Source organism: Neofelis nebulosa, chromosome 7, assembly GCF_028018385.1.
Source record: "Neofelis nebulosa isolate mNeoNeb1 chromosome 7, mNeoNeb1.pri, whole genome shotgun sequence".
Taxonomy (NCBI): domain Eukaryota; kingdom Metazoa; phylum Chordata; class Mammalia; order Carnivora; family Felidae; genus Neofelis; species Neofelis nebulosa.
The window spans coordinates 63,086,665-63,108,225 of NC_080788.1; the positions used below are offsets into that span (position 1 = coordinate 63,086,665).

At 38.9% G+C, this 21,561-nt stretch overlaps 1 protein-coding gene across 4 annotated transcripts in view; it reads right to left on the reverse strand.

The window, feature by feature from the left end:
* Positions 1 to 9,490: 9,490 nt before the first annotated feature.
* Positions 9,491 to 21,561, reverse strand: part of KNL1 (kinetochore scaffold 1) — a 64,935-nt gene continuing 52,864 nt past the window's right edge. For all 4 annotated transcript variants that reach the window (XM_058738168.1, XM_058738171.1, XM_058738172.1 and 1 more), the window contains 9 exons: positions 18,448 to 18,525; positions 18,246 to 18,285; positions 17,369 to 17,470; positions 16,571 to 16,671; positions 13,329 to 13,397; positions 12,567 to 12,676; positions 11,322 to 11,440; positions 10,513 to 10,635; positions 9,491 to 9,739 (listed from right to left, as the gene is read on the reverse strand). In XM_058738168.1, coding sequence (XP_058594151.1) covers positions 9,625 to 9,739; positions 10,513 to 10,635; positions 11,322 to 11,440; positions 12,567 to 12,676; positions 13,329 to 13,397; positions 16,571 to 16,671; positions 17,369 to 17,470; positions 18,246 to 18,285; positions 18,448 to 18,525 — 857 coding nt within the window. In that variant the 3' untranslated portion in view covers positions 9,491 to 9,624. The remainder of the gene's footprint in view (positions 9,740 to 10,512; positions 10,636 to 11,321; positions 11,441 to 12,566; positions 12,677 to 13,328; positions 13,398 to 16,570; positions 16,672 to 17,368; positions 17,471 to 18,245; positions 18,286 to 18,447; positions 18,526 to 21,561) is intronic.

Consider the following 21,561-nt stretch of genomic DNA (forward strand, 5'->3'; position numbering starts at 1 on the left):
ACCGGCAGTACCTCCAGTCGATGCGCGCCCTCAGGCTGGAGTTCGTGTCCAAGGTATGGAAGAAGGTGCACGAGGCCTGGGCAGGGAACCTGGCAGAGAGTAAGGTGCTGCAGGATGCAGCTGACTACAGTAACCTGCTGGCTTGGAACCGGGCGGAGAACCAGCAACTGCACGAGCTATGGTTAGGGGGACTGCGGCAGGAGGCGGAGGTGCGGGAGCAGGAGCAGTGGCAAGTAGAGGAGAAGGCCCCGTGGGCCGAGAGGCGCAGGCCTGGGAGCAGCCAAAGGATCAGGAAGGTGCGGCAGCTGCAGGAGGAGGCAAAACATTTCATCACCTGAGAGAATCTGGAGGCGTGGGTAGAAGAAGTGTTAGACTCCCGGAAGAGCTACAACTGGGCCATCACCAGAGAGGGACTGGTACCAGGTCAGGCCACAGCACAGCACAAGGCCTCTGAAGTGCCCATCCAGGGGCCATGTGTGTATGGAGGTAGAAAGGTTGAGCCTGGAATTAACCAGTTGACGTTTCTTAAAAAAAAAAAAAAAAAAAAAAAAAAAGAAAGAAAGAAAGAAAGAAAAAAGAAAAGGAGAGCAAGAATTTGCAGGATGTCTGGGTGGCTCAGTTAGTTGAACTACTAACTCGTGATTTGGCTTGGGTCATGATCCCAGGGTTGGGATCCATCCCTGCCTGGCTCTGCGCTGCCAGGGCAGAGCCTGCTTGGGATTCTCATTCTCTATCTCTGCCTTGCTCCTAGTCTTAAAAAAAAAAAAAAAGCAAGAATTTGCCATAGTCTAGGGAAGGAAGAAATCAAATTTGGCATCAAAAAATAGTTGAAGTGGTGCCTGGGTTGCTCAGTTGGCTAAGCTTCCGACTTCAGTTCAGGTCCTGATCTCTCTCTCTCTGGGTTTGTGGGTTTGGACCTCCTGGGGCTCTGTGCTGCCAGGGCAGAGCCTGGACCCTGCTTCAGATTGTGTGTCTCCCTCTCTCTCTCTCTGCCTCTCCCCTGCTCACACTCTGTCTCTCTCTCTCTCTTTCAAAAATAAATAAACATAAAAAAAATAGTTGAAAGAAGGGGTGTGTGTCTGGCTCAGTTGGTAGAGCATGCCATTCTTGATCTCGGGGTTGTGAGTTTGAGCCCCATGTTAGTCCTAGAGTTATTTAAAAAAATTTTTTTTTAACGTTTATTTATTTTTGAGACAGAGAGAGACAGAGCATGAACGGGGGAGGGGCAGAGATAGAGGGAGACACAGAATCGGAAGCAGGCTCCAGGCTCTGAGCCATCAGCCCAGAGCCCGACGCGGGGCTCGAACTCACGGGCCGTGAGATCGTGACCTGAGTTGAAGTCGGACGCTTAACCGACTGAGCCACCCAGGCGCCCCCCTAGAGTTATTTTTTAAAAAGTTGAAGGAAGATATATCTACCTTATGGAACAAAACAGATTAATCAAACTTTGCTACAACCTGGATGAAATCAGTCTCAACTATACTGCCTTTAGTTACTTAGTCATCAAGCAAAACTCTTTTTATTTCCAATTTTTTATTTTGAAAAAAACCAGCCTACAGTAATGTTGTTTCTCTCACACACGTACATGTATAAACAGACACTTTTAAAAAGCCATTTGAAAGTAAGTTGCAGACATGCATTTTCTAATAAGGACATTCTCCTATATAACTACAATACTGTTATCACACCTGAGAAATGTAACACTGATACAAGAATATTATCTAATATATGGTTTATATTCAGATTTCCAAGTGTTCTCAAAATATCCTTAATAGGTGTTAAAAAAGGAGCAACAGACCAAAAGTGGAGTCATTTGTGCTAAGCTACATGTCAGCAAACCAAAACTTAATACCTAACCTAATTTCAGTTTTAGCTTTTCTGGAATGTAACCTTTAACTGGTCGACATGGAATTACCTACTCAGCACTAGTGAGATAATCCACAGATCCCTGACCTTCCCTTCAGAAGGGCAACCTTGCATGAAACAATGCATTCTTTACTAATAATTTCTTTTTCCTGCCCCGTTTTGGCATTTCAAAAACCTTCCACTTTGTACAGTCCTTCCGAGTTCCTTTCTATTGCTAGATAGGATGCTGCTTGATTCATGAATTGTTGAATAAATTATTTTAAGCGTAAATTTAAATTTTAAAATTCAATTTTTGTTAATTTTTTTAAAGTTTTATTTATTTAAGTAATCTTTACACCCAATGTGGGGCTTGAACTCATGACCTCAGGCTCAAGAGTTGTCACAAGCTCCTCTGACTGAGCCAGCCAGGTGCCCCTGGGTTGTGGGGTTTTTATTTATTTATTATGTATTTATTTATTAATGTGTATTTTTATTTATTAAAAAAAATTTTTTTTATGTTTATTCATTTTTGAAAGACTGAGACAGAGCACAATCAGGGGTGGGGTGGAGACAGAGGGAGACACACAATCTGAAGCAGGCTCCAGGCTCTGAGCTGGCAGCACAGAGCCCCGACATGGGGCTCAAACTCACGAACTGAGAGATCATGACCAGAGCTGAAGTCGGACGTTCAACAGACTAAGCCACCAGGCACCCCTTTAATGTTTATTTTTGAGAGAGAGAGAGAGAAAGAGAGAGAGCATGCGAGCAAGTGGGAGAGGGGCAAAGAGAGTGAGACACAGATTTTGAAACAGGCTCCAGGCTCTGAGCTGTCAGCACAGAGCCCAATGTGGGGCTCAGACTCACAAACCAGGAGATCCTGAACTGAGCTGAAGTCAGACGCTTAACCAACTGGCACCCCTTGTGTTTTTTAATAAAGGATTTAATCAAGGATCAAGCATTGCCTTTCAAAAGTATCTTTAGTCTCTTGTAATCTAGGAGAGATCCCCTGTCTTTTTGTTTTGTTTTGATTTCATGACATTGACATTTTTGAAGATGCCAAGCCAGTTGTCTAGAAAATGTCCAGTAATCTGGATTTTGGCTACTTACTTCTAATGATTAGATTTAGGGTAAACATGTTTTAAAATAATAATATTACATAGGTTCTGTGTATCAAACAATCAAATCTGCTTTTTAAAATTTTTATTTAAAAAATGTTTTTTATGTTTTATTTATTTTTGAGACAGAGAGAGACAGAGCATGAGCAGGGGAGGGGCAGAGAGAAAGTGAGACACAGAATCCAAAGCAGGCTCCAGGCTCTGAGCTGTCAGCACAGAGCCCGACGCGGGGCTCGAACTCACAAACCACGAGATCATGACCTAAGCTGAAGTCGGACGCTTAACCGACTGAGCCACCCAGGTGCCCCCAATCTGCTTTTTAGTAATTAAATTTTCTGAGTACTCTGTATGTATTAAAAATATGCTATATGTTTACCATTTTTTGAGTACTTACTTTGTGCAACGCTTTATATACATGAACTCATTTAATACTAACACTGTGAGAAAGAGCCTGGAGCCTGTTTCAGTTTCTGTATCTCTCTCTCTCCACCCCTTCCCCACTCACGCTCTGTGTCTCTCTCTCTCTCTCTCAAAAATAAACATAAAAAAAGAAACTAATATGTGAGAAAGTACTACTATTGTTTTACAAGTGAGGAAAATGAAACTCAGAGAGGTTAACTGCTGCCAGCTGTTGCCACAGAAAAGATGCTAATCCAGTATGTTTATAGCAGAAACTTGGGTCAGACTTAGCTGCACTGCTTCATATCAGTCTTAACTCAGAAAAGGTCTCCAGAGGAAAGAAGGAAAGGGGGTTAGAGCCTGCTCTCCACCCTCATCAGGGCAGAGACATTGCAGAGCAATGGAATCTAGGTTCTATCAGAAGATGGTGAAAATCTTCACCCCTATCTCAGCAAGAGCTAGCCTTAGACACACTCCCAAAACAATTTTTATCCAATACAGGAGAAATTCAGAGGAACAGCTGAAAAACTTGATTGGATAGCCTGGCATACAATCAGCTCAGACTAATTATCTAGAAGCTGACCACCCTGGACATATTATTACTGGGAACAACTGGACACTCCAATCGTCCCAAACAATGAAAGTCCCCAACTAAACATCTTGGGTTAGAAAGACTTGCCCTACCCTCTAGGAAACTGGAAGCTTTTCAGTCATTCCGCTCATTTGTGGAGTATAGGAATGGGAATGTTAGAACCCAAGCCCCTAGCAGGCAGTCTTCTCTTTATATAAAATACTGATGACTTTCCTTGCTCCCACTGGTTGTGGTGGCTGGCACCAGGTAGGTCCTGTGGTCAGGCACAGGTTCTGCCAGGGCTCCCTCCTGGCAGAACCAGGTGCGCCCTCCACATACAGAATGACTCCAGCCAGTTCATGGACCTATATGTACCTATATGGCAGAAATGCTCAGCCAGCAACCGTGTCATCAGTACCAAGGACCACGGATCCCTCTAGATGAATAAGGCTGAAGTTGACAAAGTGACAGACAGGTTCAACAGCCAGTTTAAAACCTTCACTATCGATGAGCCCATTCACAGGAAGGGTGAGTCAGATGACTCCATTCTCCGACTGGCCGATGCCACATTTCAAAGAACTGTTGACTGGAGAGAATCACAGATGCAGAATACTTGTCATAAATAAAGAGTGAAAACCCAACATACATAAAATATTGATGAGTGTTTCCTTGCCCATTCAGTTGGATGAGGTTATCTCATGATCACTCTACCAGCATCCTCAGGTGACATGAAAACCATACTAGTTAATTATAAATACTGATGTTGACAATTGACAGGTTGACAGTGACTGCTTCTGAGAATTTGTGCTTTAGAGTTTCCTTATTAAATGTGACATTATTTTTAGAATTTCTACAAGTAATGTTTAAATTTTTTTTTTAACGTTTATTTATTTTTGAGACAGAGAGAGACAGAGCATGAACGGGGGAGGGGCAGAGAGAGAGGGAGACACAGAATTCGAAGCAGGCTCCAGGCTCTGAGCTGACAGCCCAGAGCCTGACGCGGGGCTCGAACTCATGGACCGTGAGATCATGACCTGAGCCGAAGTCGGACGCTTAACCGACTGAGCCACCCAGGCGCCCCTCTACAAGTAATGTTTAAAATGACAGCATTTTGGGGCACCTGGATGGTTCAGTTGGTTAAGCATCTGATACAAGCTCAGCTCAGGTCTTGATCTCAGGGTCATGAGTTCAAGCCCCATGTTGGGCTCTGTGCTGAGCCTGAAGCCTACTTTAAAAATAAAGAAAAACTAGAATGACAGCCTTTTGGACTTAAAGTTGTATAAAAGTGTTTAAAGAATTGTACATGCTTCTTAATTTTACATTCTCACCAGAAATCACAAGGTTTTGATTTCTCCATATCTCCTCCAACACTTACTTTCCAGTTTATTTCCTTGCTTATTTTGAGAGAGAGAGAGGGTGCATGCATGAGTGCAAGCAGGGGAGGGGCAGAGAGAGACGGAGAGAAAGAACCCCAAGCAGGCTCTGTGCTGTCATCACAGAGCCTGACCTGGGGCTCCATCTCACAAATCTGTGAGATCATGACTTGAGCCGAAATCAAGAGTTGGGATGCTGAGCTACCAGGCGACCCTATTTATTTATTGAGTAATCTCTATGCCCGACATGGGGCTCAAACTCACAATCTTGAGATCAAGAATTGCATGCTCCACTGACTGAGCCAGCCAGGGGCCCCTTATTTTCCATTTTTTAAGTCTTTTTTTCTTGGGGGGAGGGAAAGGGGCAAAGAGAGAGAGAGAGAGAGAGAGAGAGAGAGAGAGAGAGACAGAGACAGAGACAGAGACAGAATCTGAAGCAAACTCCAAGCTCTGAACTGTTGGCATAGAGCTCACGAGCCAAAGTGAGCTCACGAGCCAAAGTTTGACCTGAGCCAAAGTTGGATGCTCAACGGACTGAGATGCCCAGGCGCCTCCTTATTTTTCATTTTAAAAATTATCCATTCTAGGACTGCCTGGGTGGCTTAGTTGGTTGAGTCACTGACTTTACTCAGGTCATGATCTCGCAGTTTGTGAGTTCGAGCCCTGCACTGGGCTTGCTGCTATCAGTGCGGTGACTGCTTCAAATACTCTGTCTCCCTCTCTGCCTCTTCCCTGTTCACTCAGTCTCAAAAATAAACATCTAAAAAAAAATTTTAAAAATTTACTCATTCTAATAGGTTTAAGGTGGTATCTCATCATGGTTTGAATTTGCATTTTCCTAATGACTAACGATGTCAAGTATTTTTTTTCATATACTTGTTGTATATGCCATTGTATATCTTCTTTGGAAAAACGTCTATTCAAGTCCTTTGTCCATTTAAAAAATTGGATTGTCTACTTGTTAAGTTTCAAGAATTCTTTATATATTCTGGATACTAGACCCTTATCAGATATACCATGAGTGTCCTTTGCAATTCCATAGAAATTTTTAGGATCAACTTTTCCATTTTCCATCCTAAAAAGGTTGATGGGATTTTGATAGGGGCTGCTTTCAATCTGCACATTACTTTAGGTAGTATTGCCATCTTAACAGCTTGTCTTTCAACCCATGCATATGGAATGTCTTCCATTTATTTAGGCTTTTAATTTCTTCAGCACTGTGCCCCAGTTTATGTCCTATTTTATTGCACAAATTTCAAATTTTGATATAGTCTAATTTATCTATTTTTACTTCTTTTGCCTGTAATTTGGCATCATATCTAAAAATTTATCACCAAATCCAACATTGCAAAGCTTTTCCCCTATGCTTTTTTTCTAAGAGCTTTATACTTCATAGTTTTAGCTCTTAACATTTAGTTCTTTGATCCATTTTGAGTTAATTTTTGTATGTGATGTAAGATAAGGGTCCAGGGGCACCTGGGTGGCTCAGTCAGTTGAGTGTCCGACTTGATCTTGACTCAGGTCATGTTCTTGCAGTTCATGGGACTCAGATCCATGTTGGGCTCTGCGCTGACACAACAGATCTTGCATGGGATTCTCTCTCTCCCTCTCTCTCTCTGCTCTTCCTGCACTCACATGTGTGCACTCTCTCTAAAGGTGTGGGGTGTCTGGGTGGCTCAGTAGGTTGAGTGCTGATTTTGACTCAGGTCATGATCTCATGGTTCGTGGGTTCGAGCCCTGCATCAGGCTCTATGCTAACAGCTTGGAGCCTGGGGCCTGTTTTGGTTTCTGTGTCTCCCTCTCTCTCTCTGTCCCTCCCCTGCTCACACTCTGTCTCTCAAAAATAAATAAACTTTGAAAACAATTTTTTTAAATTAAAAAATAAAAGGTGAATTGTATGATGTCAATTATATTTTAGTGAAGTTATTGAAAAAAAAAAAGTTAAGGGGTGCCTGGGTGGCTGAGTGGTTAAATATCTGGCTCTTAATTCCAGCTCAAGTCATATGAGTTTAAGCCCTGCAAGGGGCCCTATGGGGCCCTGTGCTGACATCGAGAGCCTGGCTTGGAATTCTCTCTCTTGTCTCTCTCTGCCCCTCCCTTGCTCGCAATCTCTCTCAAAATAAATAAATAAACGAAAAAGAAAAAGAAAGTAAAAAAAAATAAACACACACAGAGTACTGGTCCCCACCCCTAGCGTTTCTGATACAGCAGGTTTGGGGAGAAACTGATGCTACTAGTCTAGGGACTATACTTGGAGAACCACTCCATTAGCCCTTAGAAATCAGTTTCCTAAGGAACTTCAAATAGTTTTCTTTTACTGTCTTTCAGAGACATAGGGATAACTATAGTTTGTATCTCGTTCTTACACTCAGGTCCTGACATATTTTAATCTTATCTGAATTTTCGAGTGTGTATTTCTAGAGAGAGCTTCCTTTTTCTATCTTCACAGGTCTATTGAATACATGGTAAAAAACAACAACAAACCTCTTCACTTCATAAACAGACACTGCTTAAAAAGATTTCATATAATAGGGGCGCCTGGGTGGCTCAGTTGGCGAGACATACAACTTTGGCTAGGGTCATGATCTCAGGGTTCGTCAGTTTGAGCCCCACATCAGGCTCTGTGCTAACATCATGGAGCCTGGAGCCTGCTTCTGATTATGTGCCTTCCTCTCTCTTTGCCCTTCCTCTGCTTATGCTCTGTCTCTCTCAAAAATAAACAAACATAAAAAAAAAAGATTTCATATAATAAACTTATTTTAATAGTGCAAAACCAGTCTGCTTCTAATTAGTGAAGGAACAATTTCCAAAAAATTTTTATAGAAATAGCCAATCCTTTGAACAAATACAAATGCAAATAACTAGGTATATATTACAATTTTGTATCTAAACCCAAGAAAGCAGAGTCCATAATTACAAGCCAAATCATTCTTGAAGCTGGTCATTCCAGTTTACCAAAATGAATAAAAGAAAATCTCTACTTTTTAGGTTTACAGAAAATAAATAAAACAACTCCAATAAGAAAACTAATTTAAGTTTCATGGAAAACAGGCCACATTGGTGACTTTAAAAGTTTTTCAAGAATATTTACATCTTGATTTTTATGGAAAATAAATTTTATGTTGAATTTGAGGTTTAAAAGACCATGTGATCTTTCTGACCAATAGCTCAGAAGTAAAAGCCAATTTAAGAGCAAAGATAACATTCATGGGACCCAGAGGACTTTAACCTGATCGTAAAGTATAAAGCAAAATTTTAATATGAATTAGTTTGAAATGCAAATATATTTTAGTTTATAATTAAATATAAAAGAAATGAAAAAATTATCATGATTAGGATTCAATTAAATTTTCTCATATTTATCTCACAGATAATACTGGTCGTTCAATATCAATGGATATGGCTTATTTTTGTTTATGAGAAGGGTGTGGCTTCAGAAACCAATTCTCACATTAAATTAATTACTACTGCCAGAACTTGACAGAACTGGTGGTTTTAAATTTGATATTGTTTGAAGTACAATTATTTGATAGAAAGAGACTGAGAATCTTGCTGTAAAGCATCCTTCAGAAAGATGGAAATTGCCTAGGCAGAAGAGTATCTCTCTATACACGACTATGTATTTCCATATGTATATATATATATCTCCTTACTACATCACAAAAACAAAAAAATATCAATATATTTACATATATGTACTGGCCCAAAATGAATTAACTTTCTCTACAAAATTATACTGAGAAAATATTAACACATATTACATAATAAAAGGCAAGGCCCTCTAGAAAAGATGGCAACCATTTGAATAGCTGAGTGCTATTGCTTTTTCTTAATAAAATTTTTAAAATGAAGAAAAAGGAGAATGAGTAGTTTGTAGACATATAAATCTCTATCCCAGAAAAATACCTACTAGACAGAAGGCCGGCAACCAAAAAATTAGAGCTGTACATATGAGGAAATGGCTAATGTTTTTGTCAGCAGTGACAGCTCCACTTAAAGTTACTCTGTAGGGCCTGTACTAAAGCAAAGAGCACAACTTTAATTAGAAGAAATTTTCCCTAAGTGTTCTACTATTTGAACCTTTCATAAAAAGATGAGCAAGTTGATAAAAGGCTATTTGAGGACTTTCATCATTCCTGACTGTAGAGATTTAAACACTAGCCATATTAACTATAACAAATTAACTATAACATCATCAGGAGGAGTTTTATGAGGCTTCTTTCTATCACCTAAAGACAAAGATTAAATAGCAATGGATACTCCGATGTAGTATCATTATGATGTGCGCTATGCTTGGTTATTATAGCTGTAGTCCATAGGTCTAGTGGTAGAAATGGCAGTCCTGAAGTAGATCTTGGTAAATTTGCTTGACTACATTCTTTAGGTAGTTGTCCTCCAGTGGCACTTTAGATAGAATTGCAGTGATTTCATCTTGGCTAGAAAGAACGAAAGGTTCATTAATTTTTCTGGAAACTTACTTATCGATAGCATTTCAGTGGAATTCATGTTTTTGGGTATGGTCTCTGAGTCTTTTAGGAAGCATAAATAGACATTTCTAAAAATAGACTGTCCAGTTTGAACTGGGATTCCAAAAACAAGGCCTAAGAGCAATTCTGTATGAACTGGGCGGTATCTTGACTTAGCTAAAAATCTAAACTGCTGGTGTTTGCTGATGGATTTGAGGTGGGTGCATTCTAAACTCTACCATCTTACAAACTGTCAACTGTATGTCTAAAAAGTCACAAATAGGAATGAAATATTGTTATGTCTGGTTACAAAGGCTAATTGAGAAAAGCATTATGACTGCACAGCTTTTTTAAATGATTACTAAGTGATTAAGTGATATTCTGTTTTTAAGGGCATAAAGGTTGTTTATATATGATCTGGGCTAAGCTTATACCCATTTTTTTCCTTTTTGGGCTCCTGTTTTAGGTAAGATTATTCAAAAAGTGGAGCAAGTATAAAAGAATATACCAGTGGTCTCCAGTATCCACTGGTGCTAGCAATGAAGGTCACTAAATTATAAGAACAAATCCTTCAAAAGGAAGTCAGGAGTAACATTTGGCACTCAGTATGGATTATCCATTATTGGCATATCCAATAATGGTATATATATCCATTATTTCTGGCCACTTTGAGAGATTTTTCAAATAATAGAGGAGAGGTAGAAAAGTCATTAGGAGCCCTATCCTGCTGGCCCTTTACTTACCCAATGTTTCCAATGTGATTTTGAATGGAAAAAGGTAAGCGGACAGTTGGAAAATGAACTGAGAGAGGTAAAGTTATCTCAAACTTTGCAAATGCTGCAGAGCTGGAGAATAAAAGCCTCAATCTGTAAAAGACAAAATCCTCAATTAAAAATAAAAAACAAACATAGAATGAAACAAATATATTTTCTTTTTACACTGGTAGGTGAAACTTAGGTGGTACATTATTTCTTGTCCTTATCAAATGGACAGAGGGTAAAACATCTGGAACAAAGTATTATTATGGTTGTTCATTTCCATTGTTAGTCATAAAATTCACTGAAAGAAATCATTTTAGTAAGTTTTTGATTACTTACTTACTGTTACAGATTGAACTATGTCCCTACTGCCATTCATATGTTGAAGCCCTAGCCTCTAGTCTCTCAGAATGTAAGATCATTGCAGATTTAATTAGTTAAGATGGAGTCCTACTGGAGTGGGATGGTCTCCTAATCCAAAATGATTGGTGTCCTTATAAAAAGGGGGCACTTGGACACAAACATGCATACAGGAAGAACATGATGTGAAGATGAAAGCAGATACTGGAGTTATATATTTATAAGCCAAGGTATGTCAACGATTGCCAGCAAATCACTAGAATTTAAGAGAGAGGCATGAAACAGATTCTCTTAGCCCCTCCTTAAGAACAAACCCTGCTAACATCTTGATGACTTCTAGCCTCCACAACTGTGAAACAATAAATTGCTGTTGTTTAAAGCCACTGAGTTTGTAGCACTTTGTTAAGGCAGCCCTGGGAAAGTAATACACTTACTCGGTATTAGTCACATCTATGTTCATTAGGTTATAATTTGGTCCCCATCTCTTTAAAAACTCAATTTCTTCTCCAAGGAGTCTATAATGGCTCACTACAAGTGAAATTTCTTGAAGCATCTGGGAAAAATAGGGGGGAAAAAAAAGAAATTATGAAAACATTTCAGTTTTTAGTGGCTCTGTTATAAAGAAATCCCCAAAGTTAAATAATTTATATATTTAAACTTTCATATAAAATTTTTTTTGTAATGTTTATTTTTGAGAGAGAGACAGAGACAGAGTTTGAGCTGAGGAGGGGCAGAGAGAGAGGAAGACACAGAATCCAAAGCAGGCTCCAGGCTCTGAGTTGTCAGCACAGAGCCTGATGTGGGGCTCGAACCCATGAGCTGTGAGATCATGACCTGAGTCGAAGTCAGACGCCCAAAAGACTGAGCCACACAAACGCCCCTATACTTTCATTTTTTAAAAATGTTTATTTTCGAGAGAGAGCACATGAATGGGGGAGGGGCAGAGAGAGAGAGAGACACAGAATCCAAAGCAGGCTCCAGGCTCTGAGCTGTCAGCACAGAGCCCGATATGGGACTTGAATTCATGAACTGTGAGATTATGACCTGAGCTGAAGTCGGATGCTTAACCAACTGAGCCACCCAGGCACCCCAATATTTTTATAATTTCAGGATCCACTATTACATATATAAAATTGCAGCTCTTCTTTTTTAAAAATTTATTATTTTTAAAAAAAATTCTTTTTACATTTATTTTTTTTGAGAGACAGAGAAAGAGCACAAGTCGGGTAGGGGCAGAGAGAGAATGAGACACAGAATCCAAAGCAGGCTCCAGGTGCTGAGCTGTCAGCACAGAGCCCGATGTGGGACTCGAATGCACAAAATGTGAGATCATGACCTAAGCCAAGGTTGGATGCTCAACCGATTGAGCCACCCAGGCGCCCCTTTAATTTATTATTAAAAAAAATTTTTTTTTAAGTTTACTTATTTTTGAGAGAGACAGAGACAGTGTGAGTGGGATAGAGGCAGAGAGAGAGGAAGAGACAGAGTGTCCCAAGCAGGCTTCATGCCACCAGGAGAGCCTGATGCAGGGATCCAACTCATGAAACTGTGAGATCATGACCTGAGCCGAAACCAAGAGTTGGACATCTAACCAAATGAGCCACCCAGGAGCCCCTCAGAGCTCTTCTTTTTGTGACAGAAAACAAAATTTTCTTTCAAAATACTTTAATCAGATTTACCTTGGGAACCTCATGCTGTGTTTTACATTTCTTCTTCCAGGATTCTTGTTTCTCAATGTACTGGAAGATAAGCTTATGAACTAAAAGGGAGGAAGGAGGAGCTTTATCCTCTGAGGAAGGAAAAACAACAACAACAGGGTATTACTTTCATTTATCTTCTACACATAAGTTAGAAATATTATATAAACTAGAAATACCTTCAAACTACTAGGTATCTAAGTATCCTCTCCGTTTTATTTTCAAACACATAAATCAACATATATAGTAAACACAGACATTCTTATAAAAACTCAAGCCTTTATCATGTACAGAATAGAAGCTGGTTAAAAACATGGGCTTAAATGTAACATAAACCTAAGTTTAAATCCTGCCTTTCCTTACAACCTGAGTGATCCTAAGCACAACACTTACTTCTTTTGAGCTGCAGTTCTCTAATTTGTAAAATGAGGAACCTTACCTCCAAGTGTTAACGTAAGTAACATTAATGCCTGATACAGATTAAGTACTCATAATGGTAATTTTTCAATTATGGAAACAGCTATTATTAATCATCAATCATTGCTTAAAATCTAGTAATAATTAAAAAAATTAAATCCTACCTAATATTTGGAACATTATCCAAGCAATTTTGTCTAATAAACATTTCTAAGGACAAATTATTATTATTATTGTTTATATTTAACTTTGTATGTGAAAGAGCTCTCAAGGAGCAATTTACACTTGTAAATATTCAACAAGTTTTTTGTGGATAACTGGACTTACCATCTAACAGAGACTGAAAATTCAGGTCAACAATCTTCCTGAAAGCCTTGTCCAGGAAAGGGAGACCAACTAGGAAGAACCAGAGTAAGAGTAGTATTTCTTTTTATTATCTGATTTTAAGCCACATACAACTCAGTACTTTACAAGCCTACTCTTTCTGGGTAGCAGGGTTTTTTGTTTTTGTTTTTTCTTTAGAGAGAGAGAGAGCATGTGAAGAGAGAGAGAGAGAAGAAAGAGAATCTTAAGAAGGGTCCACACTCAGTGCAGAGTTTGACATGGGGCTCGATCCCACCACCTTGGGATCATGACATAAGCTGAAATCAAGGGTCAGATGCTCAAGTGACTGAGCCACCCAGGTGCCCAAGCAGAGTTTTTTTTAATATAAGCAGCTAAAGGTATATCCTTGAATCATATTATTTTTTGTGAATGGTAAAGGCTCCCCCTGAGACTGCTGAACTACACTTACTGACAGGCCTTTGAAGGAAATTTAAGGTGTAGTACCTTTATTTTAAATTTATCAAGGCCTCCTCCTTTAACTCCTAAATTTTGTGCAAAGATACTATTTTCAGACACCATACAAAAAAATGACTATGATCTCTTCACACCTACTTTCTTTTTATAAATACAGTGCAAATGATTTATGCTCTTAGCATTACAGTAATGAGTTTTAGGTAGCCAGGAGAGCTGCTTCCTCCTCCAAACCCTAGAGTTCTCTCATGTTTCTCGAATTCTGATTCTTTTCATGTTATTGAATATTTTCTATGTGTTAGGCACTGGGGATACAATAATGAGACAAAAAGACACGATCAATTTATATTCTCAAAAAGCTAATAGCTCAGGGGGATACACAGATAATTGCACAAATAAACACACCAAAAACTACAACTGGGAATAGGCACTATTAAGTAAAACTGCGGGAAGCAATGAGAAAATATATAAGAGGAAGGTAACTAGTAGAAGGAATGGGTAAAAGGAGAGTCAGGGAAAACTTTCCTGAGAAAGTGATAATTGAGCTGAGCTCTTAAGGATTACTGGCAGAAATTTATTTAGTGGAGAGGGAGTACTATGGTATGAATGATTGTGTCCTCCTCTCAAATTTGTATGTTGAAATCTTAATGCCCAAGGTGATGGTATTAGGTGACAGATTTTTGGGGAGGTTATTTCAGACATGAGGGTAGACCCCTTATGAACGAGATTAATTAGGGTCTCAGAAGAGACCCTAAAGAGCTAGCTTGGACTTTCAGCATATAAGAATACAATAAAAAGTATGCGCCCTGGAAGAGGGCTCTCACCTGAGCATGCTGGCATCCCAGTCTTGGATCTCCAGCTTCCAGAAATGTAGAAAATAAATTTTGGTTGTTCATAAGCTACCCAGTTTATGGCATTTTTGTTATAGTAGTCCAAATGGACAAAGGCAAGGGAAAGGGTTTCCAGGCATAAAAAAGATCATTATGAAGGTCCTGGAGAAGGATGGAATATGACTGACCATAAAAAGACCATGATCTTTTGTTTTTTGTTTTTTTTTTTAATTTTAACGTTTATTTATTTTTGAGACACAGAGAGACAGAGCATGAACAGGGGAGGGGCAGAGAGAGAGGGAGACACAGAATCTGAAACAGGCTCCAGGCTCTAAGCGGTCAGCACAGAGCCTGACACGGGGCTCGAACTCACGGACCGTGAGATCATGACCTGAGCCGAAGTCGGATGCTTAACCGACCGAGCCACCTAGTCGCCCCGACCATGATCTTTTAAAGAAATGAAAGAGGGGTGCCTGGCTGGCCAGTCATCAGAGCATGAGGCCCTTGATTCTCAGGGTTGTGAGTTCATGGCCCACATTGTGTGTGGAGCCTACTTTAAAAAAAAAAAAAAAAAAAGGGAAATGAAAGAAATCCATGTGCCAAAGTGCAGAGACTAGTTTAAGATGAGGCAGGAAAAGGAGGAAAAATTAAATTCTTGCAAGATGTTACAGTTCATAGCAAATATTTTGATCATTAGTCTAAGAGTATTTGGTGCATAATCAGATTTTTAACAATCCCCATAGCTGCAGGAAGGAAGATGAATTGGAGGGGAAAAGGAGAAGATCCAGAAAGGCCAGTTTGAATGTTATTGTAGTCATTTGGTTAGAAAGGACTATTGATAGGAAATGAAGAAAAGTGGATCAGTATTAAGAAATTAAAATCAGTAAGTCTTATTGATGATTAGATATGCCTGGCAAGGGATAAAATAAAGAGGTAAAGAGTGATTCCTGTTTTAATTTTGGACCTGGACTAGAGCATGTGGGTGGCTTGAGTGCAGTCTGTTTGGCATTCTCTCTCCCTCTCACTCTACCCACTCCTCCCCCACCCTCTCTCTCTCTCAAAATAAACAAACAAACAAACAAATAAACATTTAATTTTGGACCTGGACTGAAGTTGTTGATATTCTTTGAGAAAAGGAAATTTTAAGGAGAATCATGTGTGGAGGCTGGAAAAATGTGAAGCTTGGTTTGCTATGCTGAAATTGTTTCAGAGAAAAGACCTAAAGACACCGACAGGAGCCTCTTAACAAAATAGCTAGAACTCTGTCCAGTTACCATATAGTGATTCCAAAGACTCTGTTAAGCCTACCAATATATACAGAACTTCCAATGAACTTTCCAGGTTAATTTAAGTACAAAAAAAAAAAATATATATATATCAAGGGGTGCCTGGGTGGCTCAGTTGGCTGAACATCCAACTTTAGCTCAAGTCATGAACTCAAGCTTCGGTTCGTGAGTTCAAGCCCCACAATAGGCTGGCTACTGTCAGCAGACAGCCTGCTTTGGACCTTCTGTCCTCCTCTCTCTCTGCCCCTCCCCTGCTCATGTTCTCTCTCAAAAAACAAAACAAAACAAAACAAAACAAAACAAAACAAAACAAAACAAAACAAGTGTCACCAGCCATTAGAGTAAGTCTATCAAAAAAGACAGATGGAAAAAAGGAAGCCAGAATAAACAGATGCAAATAGCATATTGATCCATTATTTGGATATGTAAAATTTCTTTCATCTAATGTCATTCAACAAAGGTCAACTTTCATTAGTTGAATTTTTATTTTATTCTCTAATAAAATAAAATCCTATTATCGTAAATTAAAATAATTGCTTCTTCTAGTGTGCTTTCATTTCATTATGTCAATAGTTATTATTGTAGTAAAATAAAGATTGGACTCCTTAGTGAGTTTATCCATACATTTTTCTGCAGAGGAATTACTTTTGCTACTCACCTGCTGGCTCTCCAAAGGTGATGGTAAGTTCTATTGTGTCATAAAGAAAGGTGAACACAGCTTGATCATCACTCCACTCGATGACTTCCCACTCAGACACGCTGGAGAGAAATAAACAAAGACAAAAATTTTTTTCTGAAGTAAAAGGAGAGTTAACTTTTGATACCACACAAAGAGTGCCAGCAATATTTGCTGAAGTTTTTTGCTGGCTTGGGAGATAATCAAATATTTTGATTCAAATACTGTGAATGTACAAATATGCTTTTGAAAGAATTGACCCAATTTTGAGTTCTGCATCAGAGAAAACCCAAGTTTAGGCAATATAAAGTGTTAAATATTTTAAAATGATAATTTCATAGCTTTTCCACCTTGTATACTTTCAGCTTGGTGTTGAGTACATTGACTCTTTTTGAGGTTGTATTGTATTACGGGTTAAAGATAGTGATACACAGGGGCATCTGGGTGGCTCAGTCAGTTAAGTGTCCAACTCTTGATTTTGGCTCGGGTCATGATTTCAAGGTTCAAGGGTTCAAGCCCCGCGTTTAAGTCCTGGTTTGTGGTTTCAAGCCCCATGTCAGGCTCCGTGCTGGCAGTGCAGAGCCTGCTTGGGAATCTCTCTCTCTCTCTCTCTCCCTCTCTCCCACTGTATGTGGGCTCTCTCTCAAAATCAATAAATAAACTTAAAAAAAAAAAACAACAGTAATACATGTTAAAAACACATGTCAACTGCTGTAATAGGTTAGCCAACTACAAAGGCACAGGGTAAAACACAAACTAATGACACCTGCTTTTCCTTACCTCAACTGATCCAGTAGCTCTTCAGTTCTATTTGTTTGTTTTTGCACGAAGTCTATTTGAGCAAGGGTCTGCTCTTTCTGTACTTCCAGTTCTAAGAGATTTCTGCAAATCATAGCAGATAATCAGAGAGATAAGGCTGTTGTCAGAGAATTTGGACTCCATAAAAATAAAAGGTTTATGAGAAGAAGTCACATGCTAGATGGCTCCCCAGTGAAGTGAATGGCATCCATTTTTGTTTTCTTAGTTTTTTTTTTCTTGTGTGTGTGTGTTTTTTTTTTTTTTTTTTTTAATAAGCATTAATCTAGAAGTGAGGGTCTAATTAGGAAAAGCTTAAACCAATGGTTCTCAAAATTAGGATCCATGAAGGTTTGCATCTTTGACGGTTTGCATATTCTTTAATATTATTATTAAAATTTACTTTTCATTTTGGGGCGCCTGGGTGGCTCAGTCAGTTAAGAATCTGACTCTTATTTCCACTCAGGTCTTGATCTCATGGTTTGTGGGAGTGAGCCCCGTGTTGGGCTCTGCAGTGACAGTATGGAGCCTACTTGGGATTCTCTGTCTTCTTTCTCTCAAAGTAAGTAAATAAACTTAAAAAAAAAAAAAGTACAATATAAAAACAGTTTAATGCTAGGTTTATTTGCTTTAAAAGGATCCCGATATTATTCAAGCTTGAGAAATACTACCTTGGATTAATGCCCCGTAAGTGCTTAGAAAACAATGCCAACTAAAACAGGTCAAGTTCAAGGTGGAACAGAAGCCCTGAGTCAGTCTTAATTCAATATTCATGTGCCTAATCTTGTCAGTTTTTAGAGGTAGGAAGCCATTTAGCCTTGCAAAGTTTAGCCTATTTTCTAACACTCCAGTTGAAGCTGACCTTTGGAGCTCTTCTTCTTCAGTTTTCAACTGTTCCAGTTCTTTAGGGAAAAAAAAAAAAATCTGTCAGAATAGACACATTAAAATGTTGCTACAAAAAATCATCTGTTCTATTGAAAATTCTGTATCACTTTATCTCACCTAAATAAACAGAAAATAGCTTGTTTTTTTCCCCCATTTATCTTCTTAATTAATTCAGTTACCTTTCTCTGCAGCTCTCATTTCTGAATTCCATTCTTCCATAGGATTGTCTTTCTCTCCATCCTCCAAATTCTTAGTTTCTAAGTAGGCAATGTGCATTAGAATAACTCAGTCAAAAATAACCAGAGATGAGAAAAAAAGATGGTCCCAAAATGAAGTGTTAACAGTATTTCACAAATAGTCATCATTCCCCACCTTTCGTTGCCAATAAAGCACTGAACTATACTTATAATTTCATACAAAGACTTGCTTCCAGCGGCAGACAAGTGAACTTTGAGCCAATGATCTCCAACAGCAGCTTCTCATAGGCCACTCTGAGGTAGAAATTGTTTACATATAATTGCATATGTTGAAGTTATTGTTAGGCAACCCCATGGACAAGAAACAGGAACAGATACACATACACAAAAGCATGTGTGCACATTTCCAATAAGTACTTAACTTCTTGCATTTACTCTTCATCTATTCAAATTCCATCTCTACATTGCAGCCAATGCTTAATACTCTTCAAGGTTGCTCACTGTTCTCAGAAAAAGTCAAACCTCCTTAAGGGGCCCTCCTTGCCCAGGCCCGCAAAGCTGACATCTCCAGCTTTATCTGAATCATGTTCTCTCTTGCGCTTTCTCTATTCTAGCCAACATTGGCCTTATTTCAGATCCTTATACTTGTTACATTCTTTCCCATAGAAGAACTTCTGTGTGTTATTCATATTAAATAGTCTGCTTTCCCTTCCTCACTTTAAATCCTCCTCATTTTCAGATCTTAACTTAAAAGCCATTTCCACAGAGAGAAGCTCCTCCGGACCTGACTAGGTTAGATTTGTTTCAGGACCTTACAGCACCGTGTAACCTCTCTCACAGCACTTAACATAAAATTATTATTTTTAAGCTTATTTATTTATTTTGGGAGAGACAGAGCAAGTTCGGGAGAGGCAGAGAGAGACAGTGAGAGGGAGAGAGAGAGAATCCCAAGCAGGCTCCACACAGGCAGCTCAGAGCCCAGCAGGGGGTTTGAAACCACAAGGTTCAAAGCCGTGAGATCAAGACCTGAGCTGAAACCAAGAGTCAGATGCTTAACTGACTGAGCCATCCAGGTGCCCTAAATTATTTAATTCTTATATTCTTTTCTAGATGAGAAGCTCCACAGGGCCATAAAGTTTTTGTGTTTAATCACCATAGTATTCTAAGCATTGAGCACTGTACATGGCACAACATAGGTACTCAGTATATTTGCTCAAGGCATAATTAAGGAATGAGAAAGAAATAGCTATTTGTCAGTGGTATCTAGAGAAAGAAGTGTGGTTTTTGGTATTTTAAAGATAAGAGAGAGGTGAATATATCCTTCAGAGAGGAGGCAGAAAGGTTGAATATGTAAGAGATAAGGGAAAATCAGTGATATGAAATTCCTGAGAAGAGGGGATGGAACTGAAGTTTAGGTGGAAAGATTGCTCTTAGGGAAAAGAAAGGAATGATGAAAGAATGGATATAGATATATAAAAGTTTGATTTGTTTGGAAGTAGGAAGTTCAAAAGTTCTGGCCTAATAGCTTGTTTTTCATATGTGAAGTAGAAAGAAAGGTAATGAACAAAGGAGTAGGGCATGAGTAGTAGGAGTCTAAGATTATGGAATTCATACACTCACTATCAATGCAATGTAGAAAACATGTACTAGGCACTTGCTCAATGCAAAGCATAGTACTAAGAACTCTGAAGGATATGGAGAAAAATAAAAGCTGATCTTTGCTTCCATGGAGCTTACACATTAGGGAGATAGCTATATAAAAATAACTATAATTACAAGTAGATGTATACTACAAGAAGGACTAATAAAACAGCTACAGGAGCTCAAGGGAGATAAGGACTGCTTCCTTTGGGAGAAAACAGAAGGAAAATGCATTAGCAAAGACAAAATAGCAGGACTGCATAGAGATGACAAGATTTGGTTGGAATCTGGGATGCATAATAGAAGAATAATAGTAAATCATGTAAGAAAGGAAGACCTAAAAATTATTGTGGAGAATGTAAATGTCAAGCTTAGGTGTTTGGACTTTATTGTTATAAATGGAAAAAAGTTTGTGAAGGGAGTAACATAATGAAAACTGTTCTTCATAATTATTTAATCTGGCAGCAATGCGCAGGTTGGACTAGAAGGAGGTAGGATGAAATTAAGAGTGTAGAAAAATTGCAGGGTGCCTAGGTGGCTTGGTTGGTTAAGTGTCTGACTCTTGGTTTCATCTCGGGTCATGATCTCATGGTTTGTGAGTTCGAGTCCCGTGAGGGGCTCTGTGCTAACAGTGTGGAGCCTGCTTGGGATTCTCTATCTCCCTCTCTCTCTCTCTGCCCTTCCCCTGCTCACCATCTCTCTCAAAAAAATAAGTAAATAAACTTAAAAAAAAGAGTATAGAAAGATTAGTTAGAAGACTTGGAATAGCGTGTCAAAATTGATGACAGCCTTAATGGGAATGGGAAAGAATACGAGATGCTGAAGAAGCAGATATGACAGGACCTGATTAGAGAGACTCAAAGACAATGAAAGTTTTTGGCTGTTTACAGTATGTAACAATAGTGATGCCATTAACAGAGATGAGAAACATCATAGGGAGAGCAGATTTTCAGATTTTATTTTGGAAATAACAATGTCTTTAAGGTGCTTAAAGACATATTTGCATAAAGGTTCAGCAAGAAATTAGAAATGTTAAGTTTGGAACTCAAGAGAGAGGCTAAAGATGACCTCACTCAGAATAATTATAAGCTATTTAAGGGCAAAAATCTGTGTTTATAATATCTTTTTTTCTGAGGCTAAGCATAGTATTGGGCATGCAGCAGGTGTTCAACAAATGATGAATTTAACTGAATTTGGAAATCATACAAACACAAATGTTAAGGCAGATGAAAGCATGAAGGAGAGAATATAGAAATGAGTAGATGATAAAATCTAAAGGCCTACAAAAGAAGTTAGAGAGACAGCAACAGAGAAGCTAAAAGGAATAGTCAGAAAAAAAAAGAGTCAGGGTAGTACAATATCATAGAGGTTTAGGGAGATGAAAGATTCAGAAGGAAGAGAATAATCATCAGTGTCAAATGCTGAAGGAGGTCAAGATAGCTAAGGACTAAGAGC